Source organism: Grus americana, chromosome 2 (genome assembly GCF_028858705.1).
Source record: "Grus americana isolate bGruAme1 chromosome 2, bGruAme1.mat, whole genome shotgun sequence".
Lineage (NCBI taxonomy): Eukaryota > Metazoa > Chordata > Aves > Gruiformes > Gruidae > Grus > Grus americana.
Window position 1 is genome coordinate 95,983,165 of NC_072853.1, and position 12,395 is coordinate 95,995,559.

General features: G+C 38.8%; 1 protein-coding gene across 1 annotated transcript in view; it reads right to left on the reverse strand.

The window, feature by feature from the left end:
• Nucleotides 1–4,788: 4,788 nt before the first annotated feature.
• LOC129202383 (uncharacterized) overlaps nucleotides 4,789–12,395 on the reverse strand; it is a 140,310-nt gene continuing 132,703 nt past the window's right edge. Inside the window, exons 19-20 of the mRNA XM_054815042.1 lie at nucleotides 7,192–7,351; nucleotides 4,789–4,917 (exon numbers count right to left, since the gene is read on the reverse strand). Of these exons, the coding sequence (XP_054671017.1) occupies nucleotides 4,789–4,917; nucleotides 7,192–7,351 (289 nt within the window). The remainder of the gene's footprint in view (nucleotides 4,918–7,191; nucleotides 7,352–12,395) is intronic.

The window sequence follows — 12,395 nt, forward strand, 5'->3', positions numbered from 1 at the left end:
TATGGGATGAGATGTATAACATGCCCTGCCACCGAGGAGAAATGAAATGGATTGCTTGCACAGAAATGACAAAAAACCCAAAGAGCTTGCTCTTCATTAGTGCACCGATCTGTACCAGCCGGCTGATGACAGATTCACCCCAACGGAGTGTTGCAAACCACCTTGGATTTTCAAAAGTTTGCCTGTGGTCACAAATTATCTACATGCAAGGAGAAAAAACTATTTGACTGAGCAAACCTTGATGTGGCACTTGCAGAGTTCTGTTGTGAAAACATCTTGAGGGCAATCAAGTGCCATTAGCACATGTCAATGAAGCTTCCCATGAATTACTACAAAAATAACAGTTAAGTGTACTCCTCCTCCATCACTGTCCAACCTCTCTGACAAAACAGTTTGGATATCTGTTGAAGTATTACAGAAATTAACACCTTTCTGCCGGTATAGTAATCAGAAGGATGTCAGCAGACAATTAATTTTGTCCATCTGCACTAACGCCTTTATATAATTCATGTATTGATTATAGGATTAAAATTATTTGTTACCATTCACTCTGGAAACACTATATTGTGCATATAATGGGGATAGCAAAGGAAACTTGAATAAATCAGTTCTCATTGAGAAGGGAAACAAAATACATGTTTTCTAAAAACAAGATCATGTTTACAACCTCCCTAAGTAAATTCCACGAAGTTTGACTAAATAATTTTGTTTTAATTTTATAGTCTTATGATATATCACATGGCAACCAAAAAGAAATGCTGTAAGTAGCTCATAATACTTGCCTCTGCATAGTTTGTCTTTCTTTTCATCTTTTTTTATTCTATCAACCTATTGTTATGCAACTTTCAGAGAAAACTGCATAGCTGCTTGGCTTTTTTATCCATTTTTCATCTCTGGGTTTGGGTTTTGTTTTTTTTTTTTTCTTCCTTAAGATGGGAAGCAACATGGAATCAAGAAAGTCCTGTGCAGTGTTACTCTACTGGCTCAATTTCTAATGCCATTTTCATTAGTTTACTTGCTGATTATGTCCATTCTACCATTGTTATAATTTATTACAAGGCTTCTTTTTGTGTGCACATCTGTTTAAGCAGTTCCACTCATTAGACCTATCCACCCAGGCAAAAGAACTTTTCCTTTACCTAGGCTGCATTAGCTTGTTTTCTATGGCTCACACATACACACTTTGTGAATGAATTACTAATCAACTGTTGTGAGGTTTAATGGCATGCCTGGGTATGGTCAGCATAGTCGGCTATTCCAGACGTTTCCAACCATCCGCAGTTCCCCCCTTTCTTCTTTTCACCCACCACTCCCTGTGGACTAAATACTTTAAAAGAACAGCAAGCGAGGTGTTTCAGAACCATCTGGCCAATTTGATCCTGCACAGTTCAAGGCCTCATCATTTCATACAGAAATCATTTTATTTTAAATCTAAGAGGCGACAGAATGCTACACTCTGTTTTGACCTTATATTTTGCTCTATTTTCTCTAACGTCCCATTACGGGGCTGAGCCTTCCCTCTGTTCATCTCATGACTTTCAATCTCTATTTAATCTTCAAAAAAATACAGACTCTGCCTTCAATAATTTATCCCAGATGAGAATCTGACCTTATATACACAGATCACATAGAAGTTCAGTGAGACACGGCCCTATTTCCTCCCTTCTCCTTTGCTTACACAGACAGATGGAAATTCTGGCCCTAATGAAGTCAGTGCCAGTTTTGCTGTTGAGTGGGTAGGGGATCCTCCTTTTTCTTTTTCCAATACCCGACTGTGAGAAAGCAACGTTTGTATTTCCATTTCTCACTATACACTATGTGCTCTGCTTTCCTCGGTGTAGCGCCAGCTCTCAGGGGACCTCAGTCTTTGCCTTGGCTTCTCCCTGTCCATCATCCACCCATCTTTGCAAGCAGGGTCCAAACTCCAGCACGGGAGCAAGCCCAGGACCCTAAGAATAGACAAATTACAGTGATTTTGGGTTTGGTACTGCCTGTCTTCAGCAGCGTCCACCTGTGGCCGAGCAGCTTTGCCACAGCACGGGCTACCTGGAGGCTCATGAAGCATCCCCTGAGACAAGATGAAAAATTCACCTCCTCGTGCTAAATGGGTTAAACGACTTGCTCTCTGCCAGCTCTCGCAATGTCGACATGTCCGGCACCGGTTTCCTTTCTCGCCGCTGCTGATTCCACTAACAAGGGCAGGATTTTGCCCTCAACTATTCACAAGTAATTAATGCATTATTGAACAGGAATAAATAGATAGCAATTAAATAACAAGTATTAATGACTTATTTATTAACATATTAATAGTTGGCCTGAGAGTAATAAATGCAAATTAGTGTAAAGTGGTATCAAAAATTGTGTCGATAATAGGCCCTGAAGTAATCTTGTGTGTTCAAGATAATTACAAATATATTTTCCTTTCAAAAAACTACTGCCGGGTAATTTTTTATGGTTTGCTATAATATCATTTTAGAATTAGAAAATTAGCCCTAGTCTCATTAAAATAATTTTGCAGTGCATCAGGCTTTATTTCAAGTGTAAGTTTCACATTATCTTCTTGCTTATAGAGCTTGCTTTTTTTCTTTTTTTTTTTTTTTCCAGAAAACCTTTCTATGTGTAAACCTTTTGGACCTATGCTTGGTGTACTATTGGTGGTGTTTCAGCTTGCTGCTTGCACAACTTTTCCTGTCATTAGTATTCTTAAGTAAAAAGTCCCACTGTAAGCAGTGGTGGTACCTTGAGGGCTAAATCCAGTATAAATCACTGAGGGCCAGATGTTTTTTCCTTTTTACCCCTTTCTTTTTACCTGAGAAATAGTTCAGAGGCTTTAAACATGAGCAAAGTGATGCACTGGAACTGCACCCCTAACAACCGATACAGCCACAACAGATCCCACTCAGAAAACCATCCCTGGTCAGAACCTGTTTTATCCTTTTTTTTTTTTTCTTCTTTTTTTGACTCTTATCTGTTTGGGCAAAAGAAAATTCCACTTGATACCTTGCTCTGAACGGTCAGGTAACTTTGGGAAACTGATTACTTGGTGAGAACAGCAAGACATTGTCACTTTTGTCACAAATAGAAAAAGGGTTGGCTAAAAAACTGACGCACTGTTATTAATGGCAAGTTAATGTATTCCTGCCTGCCACTGGTCCTGATATTCCTGATTCTTGAATTTGACATACATTTAACATGTGCTCATCTCCAAAAAAAGCTCAGTAAATATTCATATTTATACAAATATTTATAATAGGTTGAGGAATGGGGGGTCCAGGCATCCTCCTAGCAGAGGGTGCCCAGAACACTATTTCTGCAAATATTTGTTACTGCAAATGTTTCTGTCTGCCTCTGTAGGTGGCATTTTTACTTCTTTGCAGCTTTCCTCATTAAAGGCGTTGTAGATGACTTCTTCCAAAATAATCAAGCGCGTTTCTGTATCGTACGGGGCTTTGGTGGCTCTCTCCCCACAGTGCCTTCCAAAGCGCTACGTAAATGTGATTGTGGCCGTGTAATCTGTGTACCTGGAAATATAATTCGTTTTGTTGCTAATGAAGGTCCTACGGCACAAATTTATTAAAGGTATACTTTTCCATGGGATAATAATTGGGTCGATAATATTAAACTCATAGGCTCATTATTTAATTGCAAGGGCAGATTATGAATACAGCTTCTAAAACGTATTTTAATGAAAAACACTACATCCTGACCTAATCATATCAACCTTATGCTATCTAATTAAGGATGCAAAAAATCATTATAGTTGCAAAATATTAGTTCCAGCTCCATCAGGCTGCTAGCTGCCCCTTCATGAATATATATATTTTTTTACTCTATGATAAATAGTTAATGAGGTAAAAATGACAAAATTTGCATGTAGGCAAATTAGTTTAATAGAGTGATGTCTTCCTGGTCTACAGAAAGTGACCTTTTTCCTATCAAAAGAACGACTAAAAATACTTTGAAATGATGGCATGGATGTCATTCCACAAATGACAAATCGCTTCTCTGAACAATATAAAAATTATAAAATGCAATAACCTTAAATTCTCATCATACTGTAAATGTGTCCTCTGCTGCTGCATTTATCAATTTAATAAAAGGAAATTAAGCATATTATAAAATACCCATTTATGGGGCAATTTTTAATCCAGGGAATAAAAATGAGAAGCACATGGTTAATAGCAAAAAAATATTGCAAAAACGTAGACCTATTTTTTGCAGAAGGTTTGACTGACTATTTACTTGAATGACCTCCATTTAAAATATATTTTTTATATGGAGTGATGTAAGATATGGCAGTCTCGTGCTTTCCTTTATAAAAATTGCTCACTGTTAATTTGGTATCTTATTTAAAAATTAACACATTAATAATGCACGCAATAAGGCCTAGTGATGTGTCTTCCATACTGATTACTTTGTACGATTAGACGTACAAAAAGAAAGGGACAAGATAAATACCGTATGCAAATTCATGGCAGTAAAAGGGTCTTTCAGTATCTGCAATGCCTAGGAGTATAGAAGACCTGAAAACACAGTTCCCGGTCTTGCAGGGAGATGCTCCATGTGGAGAACATATTTGCGGAATGGAGCAAGTTTTTATTACAAGACTAAATTTGCTAAAGAGCTAATGAAACTTGGTTTGATGATTCTCTTTTCCATCAAAATAATATAAGCAAGCAATTGGAGCAGAAGGGGAAAATTTCAGATTTCTGAAGAACATTGGTTCTTCTTCTCACATTGTTCGTGTTTTGCACAGATAGCTCGGGAGTTTTGGCCAGTATTCTTCACTCACAAATCTTCCTCCTTGCGAGGCAGATCCTGTGCACACTGAAGTAAATAGTCGAGATCCTGCTGATGCCAGGGATGCAAACTTCTGCGCTTTTTCCGCATTACTCCTATCTGCTTGTATCGTATAGTCTGCACCAGTATGTCCCATAGAGAACAAGAATGTTTAACATTGGCATTTGATTAGGGCTGATATAAAGGAAAAGGCATGAAATTCATGCCAATGCAGACAGAATAGGAATAAGAAATTTGGGGACTTAGGGTAAAGACAAAAGCGTGCATCGCTCCGCTTTGTCAAATGAAGTGTGCAGTGCTCCATGTCGAGGAGGAGTCCTCCCTCTACTCTGCACCCTCCGTGCTGCTGGATCTGGCTGACGTTGGGTCCATTTTAAAGAATCTCAGACTAAGGTCAGGTACCCATATTTCCATATGGCATTTCATACATGCCAAGACGCATATTGGCAGCAAAACTAGGCACTTACATATGTCTATAGCTATGGGTCATGTTTTCCAGTGTTCTGTCCTCTGAAGTATGTCTCATTATAGCAGTGAACAATCCAGATTTCTTCTATTCAGGGACAGATTATTTGTATACATAGAAGTAATTTTGCTTTCCATTCTTTTCAATTTGTCTTTACCCCCATCCTCTCCTTCTTCCCCTTCCCCCCCTTTTTTTTTCTTTTTTTTTTTTTTCCTCCCCTCATTCAGCCCTTTATGTACTGCTGCAAGAAATGATACACTGGTAATATCATTAGAAATGTATTCAGCACTTGAAACAGAAAAGTAATTGTTTGCAGTTTCCTTATCCACCACTTTTTCCATATGGCATTGGTAGTCCTGGCATGTAAAATGAGATCCACTATATATATTCTTTGTTTGACCTTACTTAACTTGTAACAAAGGTAATAGAAACCAATCATCAGTGGCTATGCTTTGACTTACTGTAGAAAGTTTCTAAGTGCAAAAGAAGGGCTGTTTTGCTTACTGGGGTAAAGAAAAAAAGTGCTATCTCTATAAAAAGTGGGAATGTCTGAGGCAGGTGGCTGTGGTAGCTCATTCACTCATTCAAACCTTTTCCCTCCCCTCTGTTGAAGTGCAATGTGGTGCTCTGCACTTTCCCACAAAAATTAAGCTTACTGAGTATCTGCTTTTTCATTCAATTGGCACATTCACCTTTTTATTTTTCCTTTCAGGGTCCAAACTGTCATCACGAAAAAAAAGTGGAAAATAATTACAGCTGCACCAGATGTTTATAGCAGTGACAACTGAGGCTATATATTTATATAAACTGCTGATCTTTCAGAGGTAGCTATAGAGACTTGAAAAACCTGCAGACTCTAATCTGAAATCACTTGTTCCAGTGGGTTAGAAAAGGCAACAAAACAAACAACTTATACATACTTAAGAGGACTGATTTCCTTCCTAACTGGAATCTGTTCATTTTTATATTGAAGCAGGAGAGTTACTGAACAAAGCATTGTGCACAGAGGCACTCATAGATGCATAAATCCAATTGATGAGCATGTTAACAATTGTCCGAGAGCAGTTTTATAAGATAGTCCTATGGGAATTAATAATGCGTATGCAAAGCTAGAAAGCAAGGAGAAAAATTTCCCTCACAGAAGGAAGACAAGGTCCCTCACAGACTACCGACCATGTTACTTCTGTTATTTTCAGTTCTCTGAAAGCAATTATGACCAGAAGCCTCATTTGTGGATAGTATCCCCAACACTGGACACTTTGCAAACACAGGTATATCTCCTGCACATCACATCTTAAAGTCTGAATATGGGCCTAGAGGCTAGTGACTTAATGGAAAAGAAAGAGAAAACATTTTGATAACCAAAGTAGAGCAGACCAACTTCAGACCTCTCCTACCTTCCCCTGCACATCTCCAGCTCAGCCCACTCCTCCAAGCAATCCTGAAAGGAAAGGGCCAGGAAGGAGAGCATAGCTATCAACATCCGACTCGCCAAATTCACACCTCCTCCTCAGGGCAGCCCTATCCATGTCCTTGCAGGGAGCAAATTCAACTTGTCCATGGAGCTCCCCAGTTTGTCGAGCTGGCTGAGAAATTATTTTGGATGGTACTGACATTTAAACAAGTAACAAGTCTCTATGACCCAGTCAAGAATCACCAGATGGCAGAGATAATTTTTTACATCAGTGACGCCGCTAAGCCTTTGGATACTAAGCAGATTGCAACCCCTCAAGATGTTCAGGCAATGCACATACAACCTCATAAAATTCTCCTGAACATGCTTCTTAGCTTCTCCATTCAAAGAAGCACCCTAAGAATAATGTTCTTGTATATCTAGGTCCTTTTAGATAATACCCAGAAATACAAAGCATTAATTTGGACAAGTATGTCACAGGCTCCTTTTGGAGACTCTGTTCGCCACTCACCATCCGTCTTTCACCGTTGACTCCTCTCCACTGCTTAGCCCTCTTCATAATGTAGCTCAGCTCCTGACTGGAAATCTCTAAGTCCAGCGGAACAAAGAACGTGCCTTCCTCACCATGAAGACGTTGAAATATATCCAACAGCCAACCTTCGCTATGTAGCCTAAGGATAGAAACGACACATTTGGTTCTTTGAAAGGACTTTTCATGCAAAAAAGAAAAAGGTGTCTTACCCTTCTGTCAACTTCTAAAGCTTGGTTTTCCTTTCATGACTATATTCTCTACCCATGAGTAAGAAGCTTCTTTCCCACAAGTTCCCCAACATACACCCCTCCCCAACCCTCTGGAGACTTTACAATACCTGAATCAAATCACATAAACTTAAGCAGCAATTTATTTTAATCAATTCAAGATACTGACTTCTCAAAAAGATCCTGATCTTCCTTTCCTTCAGAAATGTTCAATGCCTGTCCTTAGCATTGGGCTGGGTAACTAGTTGCAGTGCTTACATGGAAGACGTCAGTCAGGCATGAACGGAAGTCCTGCTGTGCCACGGTTCAATAATGGGCAAACCACATCATATGGAAAGGAATTACTCACCATTTTTTTCAACCCCAAGCCTGAAGTCTATACAATCTAAACTTCTCTTGATGTTAGAAACGTTCATTTCGTTTGTTGGCTTTGTTTTTCTATGACATTTCTGTGCTGTGGTAGGGAATTGAAGAAGCAGTACGCAGTAAAATTCTCTACCACAAGAAAGGCTTGCTGTGTGGTATTTCTTAATGTAGGTGAAACCAAGAAATATTGTGAGGCTTTTGGAAAAGCCTAGTGTCACATTTTTAGCCTTAGATGAACTTTAAAACTTCAAAACATTGCTGTTTAATTCAAATGGAACCTCTTCAAGTTCATCTCTTTCTCATTCTACTTTTATTCCAAAACCAGGGGTTCAGAAAATAAAAATCAGAAAATCTGGAATCTCAATCTTGGATAGTGAACTGAGGTCTTTCCTTTTGTACCCTCTTCCAAGCTAATACTTTATGACAATTCAGTCATTGTTTGGTGCCAATCTCAGCTTTTTCATCCTCCCCAGAGCCTGGCTGGGTAGTCACGAGAAGCGCAGGGATTGCTGCGTGGCACTGCAACAAACACATAGCCCAGATTTCTGAGGGGCTGTACAGGTCCTTCACTTCTTGGCAGGTGGGAGAGAGAGCACAGGCACAACTACCTTTGGCCCTCTGGACTCTCATCCTTCTCATGCACAGCAGCACTAGATGCAGTTCTTGTGGTTGATCCTTATTCTTGTGTCTTGCACTGGTATGTATGTGTTAACCACTGTGTGTGTGGGTTGAGGGCAGCAGACTGTTCAGGTAAATCAGAATGAAGTTCACATTTACACCAGCTCCACATCTCACCTTACACTGCACACGGTAATTGCAGAGAAGCACACTCAATAGGCTGCCTAGTACAGTTTTGCCACAACTGAGATTTAGTGTGGAACAGAAATAAGGAGATGCACCAACAGTTAGTTTTTCAACTCGATCTCAGGAAGAGCTTTAGCTCTCTCTTCAAAGGGTAATATGTACCTTAGGGTCAAGATCTGTATCCAAGAGTTTCTGTGATGGAGTAGCTATTCTGATACTGAAATCTGGCAGCCTGGCCCAACATCAGATTAGGGACTTACATCTCCTGCTTTGCTGCAAAGGCACTCTCTGTACGTTTTTTCCCACCCTTCTTTTTTGAAACATTCCTTTTTGAAGCTGCAGCCCTAAATTTGCTGTAGTTTCCAAGATGTCATTCTCTCATCAAAAGAGGAGAGCAGCTGGAAGATAACCTAATTGAGACGTAGGCAGTCCTGGGAATACAAATAAACTGGCTACCAAGAAAAAACAGAAGGGTGAAATGCAAATCAGTGCTACGGCAAAGTAGGATACTAAAGTATCTTAAAAACATGCTACAGAAGAGAAGATTTTTTACAAATAACTAATGGCCTTCGTGGAGTAATTTTCCAAATTCCACAGTGTCTTCAAAGAAAAGTTTGTCTCAATCTCTGGATCTACATTAGATGTCCTTTCAACACAATAGATACATTTTTGCAGACATTGACTCAGAATTATCTTGTGCTTAGTTGTAAAACTAGCATTCAAGCTGGTGGTCTTTCTGGCCTTCCGCTCATCTCGAAACAATAATATTCTATGGTGTTCATCTTTGAAATTCCAGGTCAGCAATTTAAATGACTCACCACTTATCTTGCTAAACAAGGAAAAGACCTTGCCATTTATTTAAGCTCACTTAATGTAACATTCTTATTTCAAATGAAGTAAAATTTAATGCAGTTAAATTACTGTCTATTTGCTGCCATAAACATTTTCTATATGAAGATTTTAAGCACATGGTTATAAACAATATAATTAACTTTGAATTAATTAAGAATCATGAAGCCTGTCTTCCAGCTTTGTTCCTTTAGCCCAAAAGTACTTAGCCTGCTCCTGTTACCTGCTTTAGTTTCTTTTCTTTGGCATGAAAACGAACAGAACATCACTTCTTGTATCTTCACATGGCTTCTTACAAATATGACAGTAATAATTTCTATTGCTAATGCAATAGAGAGCAAAACAAAACTTAGATGCTATTTTCTAGAGATGCGAGACCCAGTATAATACCTTACTGGTTCATTTATTTGTCAGAAAGAAAACATTGAAATGATTTGCTGTCAAAATCAAAAGATCAAAAAATAGACTTCTCACAAATTTACACAAACTAAAAATTGAAGGGTAGAGTGGTTTAAAACAATATATTACATCTTTGCTTGAGCCTTTCTCATCCTTTTTTGGGAAACAACTCTAAAAATATAAAAATAAGTTTGCTGTTAACATTGAAAAATGTAGATTTTTTTGAAGCTTTTCCCCAAAAAATATTTCAATATCAAGAAATTTAGACTCTTTCCAGCAGACACTTTTAGTTGAGACAGGTCTGCATTTTCTCACAGTGAAGAAAACATTTCACCAACAAATTCCTGACTGTTTCTAATGTCTAGTGGAATTCAAATGAAGGAATTGCAACCAGTGCCATTTCATTTTTCCAAAAAAGTAATTAGAATATCTCTCCATGCTAGATGTACTACAGACTCCCAAGACACCCAAGGGGAGCCAGATTTATTGAGGTATGTTGGTTTATAAAGACACAAAAAGATGCCTACTGCTGTTTATCCCCTGCCCATGATTGCGTTAGCTTCCTGGTTGTTCATCAGTGCTGCCATGAAGCTTTCTGGCTCTGGCAGAAAGACACTTCCCCTGCTTGCTTTGGTGGTCTGGTGGGTTCCCTGTTCTTACCCCTTTTTTATACTCTGCTGAAGACTTTTGTTAAACGGCAAATTTAAAACCAATGGCACCAACTCCAGCATCCAACAGCCAAAGTCTTCCCTGTGGACTGGTGTCTTAGGACACAGAAGACATTCCTCAATATTTATATCGGTTTACCTTACAAGAGAAAGATGGGGGGGATGCCCGTGTAAAAAAAAAAAATGTTTTCTGAGTTGAGCAACTTTACGTTTGAATATCTTTGAGGTATAACACCTGAGAAATATGCAGACAAAGGGATACTACTGCCTTGCTTATAATACTGTTTTCTCTTGCAAACAAATGCTGTTATATCAGTATTCAGGAAACAATGTTACAAACTTCAGAGATGCTTTCCTTAAAAACATTTTAAAAGGTTTTAATGCTACCATTAGTGGACTGACAGTGTGCTGCTCCAGAGTCCTAGCCAGGTCCAAGGTTCCCACTGTGTTGGGCTGTGGACGTACGAGGAAGGGAAAGTTGATCCAATTTCAGAAGCTCGTAGTATAACTTTACCCTGTACAGACTCCAGTATTCAAAATGTTTCTTTTTGTTATCAAGCAAAGAACTTCAAAGACCTTACGCACTGTAACAGATTTTGTTATCTTCCTTTGCTTTTGTATTTTGCTGTGAATCATTTTTAAAATGTGTCGTACTAAGACAACTTTTTTCCCCTAGTAACATTCTCCCCCCCCACCCCTTTACTGGAAAACATTATAGGAAAATTGATCCAGAAGGAGAGGAACCTTTGATGATCTTGCACCTGTTCCCCAGACAATGAAGATGTTGGTAATATTCTCATAAAAACCTGCCTTACAAATGTTTTAATTTAAATTAATTTTCCTGAGTAATAAACGACAGCAGCTAAAACTTATGAAGCTATTCAAAACTATTAAGTCAATGATTAAGAAGGCATTAACATCTCAAAAACTAATTAACTAGACTACCAGTACATTGGAGTTGTGTACAGCTTCCAGGAATGCAGGAGCTTTGAAATACTTTGCAGAAATTTAGATTGCCATTTATCTTTTTCTGCCTGCTGCAATGGAGTTTGTGGAAAGCAGACCGAGGGATGATTCTGTCAGACGCTGAGCTTTACTATTCTTACACCTGCCTGCATCTTGCTTTTGCGTATGGCTTTTTATTGATGCTTGCCGCCACTCAATGTTCACCACTGGGTGAATCAAAGGCCAGTACAAAATTCATACTTCATTGTAGATACGTCACTCAGAAAAAAGAAAATACACTTTTTCATTCAATGTATTAGACAACCTATGTCGTTCATTTTCAGCGTCCCACACCTGTCCCTATCGACTGTACAGCTAATGGTGCCTTCTAGAAAGGTAGTTGGTCAAATTTCATGATGAACTGAATATTGATAACGGGCTAAAGTCATGGAAATATTATTTAGATTAATTCCTGTCATGCAGTGGGTTAAAGCCTCAGCCACATCAAGTCAAAAATCCCGTATCATCAAAAGGCTGTAAGACTCTGGGGGCCATTGCAGACTCAGAGAGAGATTTTGCATTTCACGCTATATGTGGTTTTCTGAATTTTTCCTGTTTCTCACAAAAACCCTGCTTGGAAGACTAAAGATAACATCTTCCAAAGTACCTAAATAAAAGGTACACGCACTTTAGAGCTTAAATTCTTGGCACAAACACCATTGTCTGGAGCCAAAGGAACAGAGGCTCCTAGACTCTGTGAAGAATCATGACATCAATTGTGTTCCTGTTGAGGAAATAAGAGGCTCTCTCTCTGACTCGCTGTTCCCACCAAATACCAGTGCATTAAAAGTTAAGCAGGAGCTAACCCCTCCTTGATTGTCTGCAATTCTGGGCTCTGGATATGTGACATTGATATATCTTTTCT